General features: G+C 42.4%; 1 protein-coding gene across 8 annotated transcripts in view; it reads right to left on the bottom strand.

The window, feature by feature from the left end:
• Positions 1–1,101: 1,101 nt before the first annotated feature.
• si:ch73-71d17.2 (RPA-related protein RADX) overlaps positions 1,102–12,500 on the bottom strand; it is a 21,206-nt gene continuing 9,807 nt past the window's right edge. For 2 of the 8 annotated variants that reach the window (XM_034557468.1, XM_034557473.1), the window contains exons 11-19: positions 8,853–8,954; positions 8,521–8,694; positions 8,289–8,413; positions 5,515–5,753; positions 4,959–5,012; positions 4,649–4,692; positions 2,871–3,143; positions 2,596–2,745; positions 1,102–1,511 (exon numbers count right to left, since the gene is read on the bottom strand). In XM_034557468.1, coding sequence (XP_034413359.1) covers positions 1,387–1,511; positions 2,596–2,745; positions 2,871–3,143; positions 4,649–4,692; positions 4,959–5,012; positions 5,515–5,753; positions 8,289–8,413; positions 8,521–8,694; positions 8,853–8,954 — 1,286 coding nt within the window. In that variant the 3' untranslated portion in view covers positions 1,102–1,386. Of the gene's footprint in view, positions 1,512–2,595; positions 2,746–2,870; positions 3,144–4,635; positions 4,693–4,958; positions 5,013–5,514; positions 5,754–8,288; positions 8,414–8,520; positions 8,695–8,852; positions 8,955–12,500 lie in introns of those variants that run through there. The other 6 variants (XM_034557471.1, XM_034557469.1, XM_034557472.1 and 3 more) reach the window with 6 other exon arrangements.

Below are 12,500 nucleotides of genomic sequence, written 5' to 3'. Positions count from 1 at the left end.
TCAGACAGGAAGTCACACTGAAAGCTAGACAGGAAGTCAGTCAGGAAGTCAAACAGGAAGTCAGACAGGAAGTCACACAGAAAGCTAGACAGGAAGTCAGTCAGGAAGTCAAACAGGAAATCAGACAGGAAGTCACACTGAAAGCTAGACAGGAAGTCAGTCAGGAAGTCAAACAGGAAGTCAGACAGGAAGTCACACAGAAAGCTAGACAGGAAGTCAGTCAGGAAGTCAAACAGGAAATCAGACAGGAAGTCACACTGAAAGCTAGACAGGAAGTCAGTCAGGAAGTCAAACAGGAAGTCAGACAGGAAGTCACACAGAAAGCTAGACAGGAAGTCAGTCAGGAAGTCAAACAGGAAATCAGACAGGAAGTCACACTGAAAGCTAGACAGGAAGTCAGTCAGGAAGTCAAACAGGAAGTCAGACAGGAAGTCACACAGAAAGCTAGACAGGAAGTCAGTCAGGAAGTCAAACAGGAAGTCAGACAGGAAGTCACACAGAAAGCTAGACAGGAAGTCAGTCAGGAAGTCAAACAGGAAGTTCGACAGGAAGTCACACAGAAAGCTAGACAGGAAGTCAGTCAGGAAGTCAAACAGGAAGTCCGACAGGAAGTCACACAGAAAGCTAGACAGGAAGTCAGTCAGGAAGTCAAACAGGAAGTTCGACAGGAAGTCACACAGAAAGCTAGACAGGAAGTCAGTCAGGAAGTCAAACAGGAAGTCCGACAGGAAGTCACACAGAAAGCTAGACAGGAAGTCAGTCAGGAAGTCAAACAGGAAGTTCGACAGGAAGTCACACAGAAAGCTAGACAGGAAGTCAGTCAGGAAGTCAAACAGGAAGTCCGACAGGAAGTCACACAGAAAGCTAGACAGGAAGTCAGTCAGGAAGTCAAACAGGAAGTTCGACAGGAAGTCACACAGAAAGCTAGACAGGAAGTCAGACGGGAAGTCACACAGAAAGCTAGTCAGGAAGTCAGACGGGAAGTCCGTCAGCATTGAGAGATGGACAATCACGTTGACAGAACAAATATAAAATACATCTTGCCTCGTATTAAAAAAATAAACATGTTTGTTCACTTTTAAAAGCAGCAGAACTTCACAAGAAAGTGAGAAGATAATTTATTCAACGTGATGAAGATGAAGATGAAGGCTTTCACTTCATGAAACACGAGAACACTAAATCCTTCAGTCACAACACACGTTCTACTCAGAAAATGTGATTCAAAGAAACTCTTTACATGTCGTTATATTATTATAGAGGAACAAAAACTACATGAACGACAAATCCCAACGTCAGTAAAGTGCATCATCAATACTTCAAGTAAAAAAACTTCACAATAATAAGTTATAATGATAATAATAAGGTGTGTGTGTATATGTATCTGCGTCAGTGGGTCAGGGGAAATGCTCGGCTCAGGACGAGTTCAGTTGTGGCACCGCCCAGATGACACGCCTCCAGGACACACACCAGCCTCTGATTGGCCAGCTGGGTCGCCATGCCGATGAGGTCAGCTGAGAGAGAGAGACAGGAAACCTTCATCTGGATCATGGTCTAATTATTCATAATTTCTGTCATATTCATTGAATGTTTATGTAACTCTGTAACTCTGTTCATGTGGTCACATGACATCTATTGTTCATCTGGTCACATGACATCTATTGTTCATCTGGTCACATGACATCTATTGTTCATCTGGTCACATGACATCTATTGTTCATCTGGTCACATGACATCTATTGTTCATCTGGTCACATGACATTTATTGTTCATCTGGTCACATGACATCTAGTGTTCATCTGGTCACATGACATCTATTGTTCATCTGGTCACATGACATCTAGTGTTCATCTGGTCACATGACATCTATTGTTCATCTGGTCACATGACATCTATTGTTCATCTGGTCACATGACATCTATTGTTCATCTGGTCACATGACATTTATTGTTCATCTGGTCACATGACATCTAGTGTTCATGTGGTCACATGACATCTATTGTTCATCTGGTCACATGACATCTATTGTTCATCTGGTCACATGACATCTATTGTTCATCTGGTCACATGACATCTATTGTTCATCTGGTCACATGACATCTAGTGTTCATCTGGTCACATGACATCTATTGTTCATGTGGTCACATGACATCTATTGTTCATGTGGTCACATGACATCTATTGTTCATCTGGTCACATGACATCTATTGTTCATGTGGTCACATGACATCTATTGTTCATCTGGTCACATGACATCTATTGTTCATGTGGTCACATGACATCTATTGTTCATCTGGTCACATGACATCTATTGTTCATCTGGTCACATGACATCTATTGTTCATCTGGTCACATGACATCTATTGTTCATCTGGTCACATGACATCTATTCATCTGTCCATCCGGGGAGAGGGATCCTCCTCTGTTGCTCTCCTGAAGGGTTCTTACCTTTTTTACCCTGAAAGGTTTTTTAATGTTTTTTGGGAGTTTTACCTGATCCTTTGAGGTCAAAGGTCAGGGATGTCATGTGTACAGATTGTAAAGCCCTCTGTGTGTGTGCTTGTGTGCATATATATATGTGTGTGTGTGGGGACTCACCTGGTGAAGGTGGAGGTGTGTGTGAGGAGAAGGCTCCGTGGGATAAGATGGAGGTCCAGGTGTTGGAGTGAGGGAGGGGTCGAGGAGAGGGGGAGGAAGAGGAGAAGTGAGGGAGGAAGAGGATGTTGACCGAGACGCCATCTGAAAGAGCTGAAGGAAGAAACTCATGATTAGTATTAGTTATTAAATAAGAATATTATCTGTAAGTTACTGGGAAGAATGAAGTAAAACAATGAACTCTGTGTATTTACTACGAATACAAGAGGTAGAAGTACCTCGAAGCCTCAGAGTGAAGTATTCATCGACGGCAGACTCGAACCTCCCGCTGGCTCCTCCCACCATCGCCACGGCAACCGCCTGCTCCTCCCTGTTGCCGTGGTCATAGTGCATCGGCAGCGTCTCCAGGGCGATAGGCTGGAGGGCGGGGGGGAGTGGGGCGGTGACGAAGGTGGAGGCGTCTCCATCGTCTTCATCATCTTCATCATCGTTTGTGCTTTCTAGGAACTCCATGGAGGCTTCAAAGAGAATGGCTGGAGACAGAAGACCATCTATGTACATATATATGTATTAATATATGTTTGTGTATATGTATTAATATATGTTTGTGTATTAATATATGTTTGTGTATATGTATTAATATATGTTTGTGTATATGTATTAATATATGTATATGTATTAATATATGTTTGTGTATATGTATTAATATATGTATATGTATATGTATTAATATATGTTTGTGTATATGTATTAATATATGTTTGTGTATATGTATTAATATATGTATATGTATATATATATATTTATGTATATGTATATATATATATATATGTTTATGTATATGTATTAATATATGTTTATGTATATATATTAATATATATTTATGTATATGTATATATATATATGTTTATGTATATGTATTAATATATGTTTGTGTATATGTATTAATATATATTTATGTATATGTATATATATATATGTTTATGTATTAATATATGTTTATGTATATGTATATATATATATATGTTTATGTATATGTATTAATATATGTTTATGTATATGTATTAATATATGTTTATGTATATATATATATATATATGTTTATGTATATGTATTAATATATGTTTGTGTATATGTATTAATATATGTATTAATATATGTTTATGTATATATATATGTTTATGTATATGTATTAATATATGTTTATGTATATGTATTAATATATATTTATGTATATGTATATATATATATATGTTTATGTATATGTATTAATATATGTTTGTGTGTATGTATTAATATATGTATATGTATATGTATTAATATATGTTTATGTATATGTATTAATATATGTTTATGTATATATATATATATGTTTATGTATATGTATTAATATATGTTTATGTATATATATATATATATGTTTATGTATATGTATTAATATATGTTTATGTATATATATATATATATATATGTTTATGTATATGTATTAATATATGTTTATGTATTAATATATGTTTATGTATATGTATATATATATATATGTTTATGTATATGTATTAATATATGTTTATGTATATGTATTAATATATGTTTATGTATATATATATATATATATGTTTATGTATATGTATTAATATATGTTTGTGTATATGTATTAATATATGTATTAATATATGTTTATGTATATATATATGTTTATGTATATGTATTAATATATGTTTATGTATATGTATTAATATATATTTATGTATATGTATATATATATATATGTTTATGTATATGTATTAATATATGTTTGTGTGTATGTATTAATATATGTATATGTATATGTATTAATATATGTTTATGTATATGTATTAATATATGTTTATGTATATATATATATATGTTTATGTATATGTATTAATATATGTTTATGTATATATATATATATATGTTTATGTATATGTATTAATATATGTTTATGTATATATATATATATATATGTTTATGTATATGTATTAATATATGTTTATGTATTAATATATGTTTATGTATATGTACATAAACACTCTACCCGTCTGGTGGTTCTGCTCTGGTTGCCTCGTGACCCACGGGCCTCTGAAGAGACAGAAACAGAGTCGTACTCTAGTACTCGTGTACTCTAGTACATGAGTACTTTAGTACTCGTGTACTCTGATCCTTTACTGCAGTAAAAGTATTTAATTGACAAATGTTTTGTTAATTGATTAATATCATTGCTGCAGTAATGTGAATGTTACATCATATTCTAATGTTTGTAGTAAAAGTACTACATGTACCTCTGAGATGAAATAAAAAGTACAATGAGAAAGTACCTTGAATGTGTACTTTAGTAATGTACTCACCTCTTTAGTGGAGTGTCCGTCTGCAGCAGCTGCTTCCTTTTCCTCGACCTCCTGCTGAAATAAATGATCAAATAAATAAATACATGAACACATTATTAATGAATAAATGATTAAATAAATAAATGAACATAAAATATTAATGAATAAATAAATAAATACATGAATACATTATTAATGAATAAATGATTAAATAAATAAATACATTATTAATGAATAAATGATCAAATAAATAAATGAACATAAATTATGAATGAATAAATGATTAAATAAATAAATAAATACATGAATACATTATTAATGAATAAATGATTAAATACATGAATACATTATTAATGAATAAATAAAAAATGATTAAATAAATGAATGATAAAATGAATAAATGATAAAATGAATAAATGATTAAATAAATAAATGATTAAATAAATAAATAGATGAATACCTTATTAATGAATAAATGATTACATTAATAATTACATTATTAATGATTAAATAAATGAATACATTATTAATGAATAAATGATTACATAAATAAATAAATCCAGATGTTTTGACTCACCCTGGTCTTTGGTGCAGAGGACTGACGACTGAAGATGAAGACGTGGGGGACAAAGAGGACGAGAGAGGAAGTCTGGAGGAGGGAGGAGTGGAGGGGGGAGGAAGGAGAGAGGAAGAGGAGGAGGTGGGGGGGGGAGGAAGGAGAGAGGAAGAGGAGGAGGTGGGGGGGGGAGACGGGAGAGGGGAGGATGAGGAGCAGAAAGATGGAGATTGGTCCGTCCAAAACAAACTGCGGTCCTCCTGAGAGAGACAGGAAGTACGTGAGACGGAAAGTACGTGAGACGGGAAGTACGTGAGACGGGAAGTACGTGAGACGGGAAGTACGTGAGACAGGAAGTACGTGAGACGGGAAGTACGTGAGACGGGAAGTACGTGAGACGGGAAGTACGTGAGACGGGAAGTACGTGAGACAGGAAGTACGTGAGACGGGAAGTACGTGAGACAGGAAGTACGTGAGACGGGAAGTACGTGAGACAGGAAGTACGTGAGACGGGAAGTACGTGAGACAGGAAGTACGTGAGACGGGAAGTACGTGAGACAGGAAGTACGTGAGACAGGAAGTACGTGAGACAGGAAGTACGTGAGACGAGAAGTACGTGAGACGAGAAGTACGTGAGACGGGAAGTACGTGACACAGGAAGTACATGAGAAAGGAAGTACGTGAGAAAGGAAGGACGTGAGGAAGGAAGGACGTGAGACAGGAAGTACGTGAAAAAGGAAGTACGTGAGACGGGAAGTACGTGAGACGGGAAGTACGTGAGACGGGAAGTACGTGAGATGGGAAGTACGTGAGAAAGGAAGTACGTGAGACGGGAAGTACATGAGAAAGGAAGTACGTGAGAAAGGAAGTATGTGAGAAAGGAAGGATGTGAGAAAGGAAGTACATGAGAAAGGAAGTACGTGAGAAAGGAAGGACGTGAGACGGGAAGTACGTGAGACAGGAAGTACGTGAGACGGGAAGTACGTGAGAAAGGAAGGACGTGAGACGGGAAGTACGTGAGACAGGAAGTACGTGAGACGGGAAGTACGTGAGACGGGAAGTACATGAGAAAGGAAGTATGTGAGAAAGGAAGTATGTGAGAAAGGAAGGATGTGAGAAAGGAAGGATGTGAGAAAGGAAGTACATGAGAAAGGAAGTACGTGAGAAAGGAAGGACGTGAGACAGGAAGTATGTGAGAAAGGAAGTACGTGAGACGGGAAGTACGTGAGATGGGAAGTACGTGACACAGGAAGTACGTGACACAGGAAGTACGTGAGAAAGGAAGTACGTGAGAAAGGAAGTACGTGAGAAAGGAAGTACGTGAGAAAGGAAGTACGTGAGACGGGAAGTACGTGACACAGGAAGTACGTGAGAAAGGAAGTACGTGAGAAAGGAAGGACGTGAGACAGGAAGTACGTGAGACGGGAAGTACATGAGAAAGGAAGTACGTGAGAAAGGAAGTACGTGAGAAAGGAAGGACGTGAGACAGGAAGTACGTGAGACAGGAAGTACATGAGAAAGGAAGTACGTGAGAAAGGAAGGATGTGAGACAGGAAGTACGTGAGACAGGAAGTACATGAGAAAGGAAGTACGTCAGAAAGGAAGTACGTGAGAAAGGAAGGACGTGAGACGGGAAGTACGTGAGACGGAAAGTACGTGAGAAAGGAAGTACGTGAGAAAGGAAGTACGTGAGAAAGGAAGGACGTGAGACGGGAAGTACGTGAGACGGGAAGTACGTGAGACGGGAAGTACGTGAGACGGGAAGTACATGAGAAAGGAAGTACGTGAGAAAGGAAGTACGTGAGAAAGGAAGGACGTGAGACAAGAAGTACGTGAGACAGGAAGTACGTGAGACGGGAAGTACGTGAGACGGGAAGTACATGAGAAAGGAAGTACGTGACACAGGAAGTACATGAGAAAGGAAGTACGTGAGAAAGGAAGTACGTGAGAAAGGAAGGACGTGAGACAGGAAGTACGTGAGACGGGAAGTACGTGAGAAAGGAAGTACGTGACACAGGAAGTACATGAGAAAGGAAGTATGTGAGAAAGGAAGTACGTGAGAAAGGAAGTACATGAGAAAGGAAGGACGTGAGACAGGAAGTACGTGAGACAGGAAGTACGTGAGACGGGAAGTACGTGAGACGGGAAGTACGTGAGAAAGGAAGTACGTGACACAGGAAGTACATGAGAAAGGAAGTACTTGAGAAAGGAAGTACGTGAGAAAGGAAGGACGTGAGACAGGAAGTACGTGAGACAGGAAGTACGTGAGAAAGGAAGTACGTGAGAAAGGAAGTACGTGAGAAAGGAAGGACGTGAGAAAGGAAGGACGTGAGACAGGAAGTACATGAGAAAGGAAGTACATGAGAAAGGAAGTACATGAGAAAGGAAGTATGTGAGAAAGGAAGGACGTGAGAAAGGAAGTATGTGAGAAAGGAAGTACATGAGAAAGGAAGTATGTGAGAAAGGAAGGACGTGAGAAAGGAAGTATGTGAGAAAGGAAGTACATGAGAAAGGAAGTACATGAGAAAGGAAGTACGTGAGAAAGGAAGTACGTGAGAAAGGAAGTAGGTGAGACAATAAGAACGTGAAACAGGATGTATGTGAAACAGGAAGTAATTGAGACAGGAAGAACATGAGACAGGAAGTATGTGGGGCAGGAAGTATGTATTATTTGTAGGCAGGAATTATGTATTATTTTATTGTAAGGTGACCTTGGGTGACTTGAAAGGCGCCTTTAAATAAAATGTATTATTATTATGTAACACAGGAAGCACATGAGAGAGGAAGTGTGTCACCTCTCCTCTGCAGCTGTACATAACCATGGTAACAGCTGCCTGGATACAGAAGGTGTGTCGCTCCCGGTAACAGAGCCTGTCCACTTCTCTCTGGAGCTCCGCCCCTCGCAGGAACCCCGGCACACCTGTGTGTACACACACACACACACACACACACACACACACACACACACACACACACTTAAAGGGAGAGCTCTTTACTCATTATATGAATTAATAGTCGTAGAAGTACCTTTCCTGTCTTTCATATACATTTCCAAGGAGGTGGGAGGAGGCGGGTGGATGAAGAATCCTCCAATCAGAGCCCTGCTCAGCACCTGTCCGTCATCTTGGCTCCGCAGCCATTGGAGGAACAGTCGCACCGGCCTCAGCCGACGGTAACTCATCTCTGAGTGTTGGCCCAGTCCTGTCAACCAGCCAATGAGGAGAGAGGACAGACGTCAGCTGACAAACCGATGATGTAATGCCAGAGAACATGTACATGTACACACCAGTACACAGTACAGGTGATACTGACACAGGTAATACAGGTAATACTGACACCTGTGCAGTTCACAGTATTACCTGTGCAGTACACCTGTGTGTATGTCGAGTTTGTCAGGTAGAAGAAGACGTCCGTCCCATTGGCTTTGATCAGTTTCAGTCTGGTACAAACTACCACAGAGACTAAAGACACGTGGAGACACATGGAGACAGATGGAGACATATGGAGACATGTGGAGACATGTGGAGACACATGGAGACAGATGGAGACAGATGGAGACAGGTGGAGACAGGTGGAGACAGATGGAGACATGTGGAGACACATGGAGACAGATGGAGACACATGGAGACAGGTGGAGACAGATGGAGACATGTGGAGACACATGGAGACACATGGAGACAGATGGAGACAGATGGAGACAGATGGAGACATGTGGAGACACGTGGAGACACATGGAGACAGATGGAGACAGATGGAGACATGTGGAGACACATGGAGACACATGGAGACAGATGGAGACAGATGGAGACAGGTGGAGACAGATGGAGACAGGTGGAGACAGATGGAGACATGTGGAGACATGTGGAGACACATGGAGACAGGTGGAGACACATGGAGACAGATGGAGACATGTGGAGACAGATGGAGACAGATGGAGACAGGTGGAGACAGATGGAGACAGGTGGAGACAGATGGAGACATGTGGAGACATGTGGAGACACATGGAGACAGGTGGAGACACATGGAGACAGATGGAGACATGTGGAGACAGATGGAGACAGGTGGAGACAGGTGGAGACAGATGGAGACATGTGGAGACAGGTGGAGACACATGGAGACAGGTGGAGACAGATGGAGACATGTGGAGACAGGTGGAGACACATGGAGACACATGGAGACAGGTGGAGACATGTGGAGACATGTGGAGACAGATGGAGACAGGTGGAGACAGATGGAGACAGATGGAGACAGGTGGAGACATGTGGAGACATGTGGAGACACATGGAGACAGGTGGAGACACATGGAGACAGATGGAGACATGTGGAGACAGATGGAGACACATGGAGACAGGTGGAGACAGATGGAGACATGTGGAGACAGGTGGAGACACATGGAGACAGGTGGAGACAGATGGAGACAGGTGGAGACACATGGAGACAGATGGAGACACATGGAGACAGGTGGAGACAGATGGAGACAGATGGAGACATGTGGAGACAGATGGAGACAGATGGAGACAGGTGGAGACAGATGGAGACATGTGGAGACACATGGAGACAGATGGAGACACATGGAGACAGATGGAGACATATGGAGACAGATGGAGACATGTGGAGACAGGTGGAGACACATGGAGACAGATGGAGACATGTGGAGAAAGGTGGAGACACATGGAGACAGATGGAGACATGTGGAGACAGATGGAGACAGATGGAGACAGATGGAGACATGTGGAGACAGATGGAGACATGTGGAGACAGGTGGAGACACATGGAGACAGGTGGAGACACATGGAGACACATGGAGACAGATGGAGACACATGGAGACAGGTGGAGACAGATGGAGACATGTGGAGACAGGTGGAGACACATGGAGACAGATGGAGACACATGGAGACAGGTGGAGACAGATGGAGACATGTGGAGACAGGTGGAGACACATGGAGACAGATGGAGACATGTGGAGACAGATGGAGACACATGGAGACAGGTGGAGACAGATGGAGACATGTGGAGACAGGTGGAGACACATGGAGACAGATGGAGACACATGGAGACACATGGAGACAGATGGAGACAGATGGAGACACATGGAGACAGATGGAGACAGGTGGAGACACATGGAGACAGATGGAGACATGTGGAGACAGATGGAGACAGATGGAGACAGGTGGAGACAGATGGAGACATGTGGAGACAGGTGGAGACACATGGAGACACATGGAGACAGGTGGAGACAGATGGAGACATGTGGAGACATGTGGAGACAGATGGAGACAGATGGAGACAGGTGGAGACAGATGGAGACAGATGGAGACAGGTGGAGACATGTGGAGACATGTGGAGACACATGGAGACAGATGGAGACAGATGGAGACAGGTGGAGACAGATGGAGACATGTGGAGACACATGGAGACAGATGGAGACATGTGGAGAAAGGTGGAGACACATGGAGACAGGTGGAGACACATGGAGACAGATGGAGACATGTGGAGACAGATGGAGACAGATGGAGACAGGTGGAGACAGATGGAGACATGTGGAGACAGATGGAGACATGTGGAGACAGGTGGAGACACATGGAGACACATGGAGACACATGGAGACAGATGGAGACACATGGAGACAGGTGGAGACAGATGGAGACATGTGGAGACAGGTGGAGACACATGGAGACAGATGGAGACAGGTGGAGACATGTGGAGACAGGTGGAGACACATGGAGACAGATGGAGACATGTGGAGACAGATGGAGACACATGGAGACAGGTGGAGACAGATGGAGACATGTGGAGACAGGTGGAGACACATGGAGACAGATGGAGACACATGGAGACACATGGAGACAGATGGAGACAGATGGAGACACATGGAGACAGATGGAGACAGGTGGAGACACATGGAGACAGATGGAGACATGTGGAGACAGATGGAGACAGATGGAGACAGGTGGAGACAGATGGAGACATGTGGAGACAGGTGGAGACACATGGAGACACATGGAGACAGGTGGAGACAGATGGAGACATGTGGAGACAGATGGAGACAGATGGAGACAGGTGGAGACAGATGGAGACAGATGGAGACAGGTGGAGACATGTGGAGACACATGGAGACAGATGGAGACAGATGGAGACAGGTGGAGACAGATGGAGACAGATGGAGACATGTGGAGACATGTGGAGACAGATGGAGACAGATGGAGACAGGTGGAGACAGATGGAGACATGTGGAGACAGGTGGAGACACATGGAGACAGGTGGAGACAGATGGAGACAGATGGAGACAGGTGGAGACAGATGGAGACATGTGGAGACACATGGAGACAGATGGAGACACATGGAGACAGATGGAGACAGGTGGAGACAGATGGAGACATGTGGAGACAGGTGGAGACACATGGAGACAGATGGAGACATGTGGAGAAAGGTGGAGACACATGGAGACAGGTGGAGACACATGGAGACAGATGGAGACATGTGGAGACAGATGGAGACATGTGGAGACAGATGGAGACAGATGGAGACAGGTGGAGACAGATGGAGACATGTGGAGACAGGTGGAGACAGATGGAGACATGTGGAGACAGGTGGAGACACATGGAGACAGGTGGAGACACATGGAGACACATGGAGACAGATGGAGACATGTGGAGACAAATGGAGACAGATGGAGACAGGTGGAGACAGATGGAGACAGGTGGAGACACATGGAGACAGGTGGAGACAGATGGAGACAGATGGAGACATGTGGAGACAGATGGAGACAGGTGGAGACACATGGAGACAGATGGAGACATGTGGAGACAGATGGAGACACATGGAGACAGGTGGAGACAGATGGAGACATGTGGAGACAGGTGGAGACACATGGAGACAGATGGAGACATGTGGAGACAGATGGAGACACATGGAGACAGGTGGAGACAGATGGAGACATGTGGAGACAGGTGGAGACACATGGAGACAGATGGAGACACATGGAGACACATGGAGACAGATGGAG

Source organism: Cyclopterus lumpus, chromosome 18, assembly GCF_009769545.1.
Source record: "Cyclopterus lumpus isolate fCycLum1 chromosome 18, fCycLum1.pri, whole genome shotgun sequence".
In the NCBI taxonomy this organism is placed as follows: Eukaryota; Metazoa; Chordata; class Actinopteri; order Perciformes; family Cyclopteridae; genus Cyclopterus; species Cyclopterus lumpus.
The sequence above is the reverse complement of the archived record's forward strand: the minus strand, read 5'-3'. Positions and strand labels throughout refer to the sequence as shown.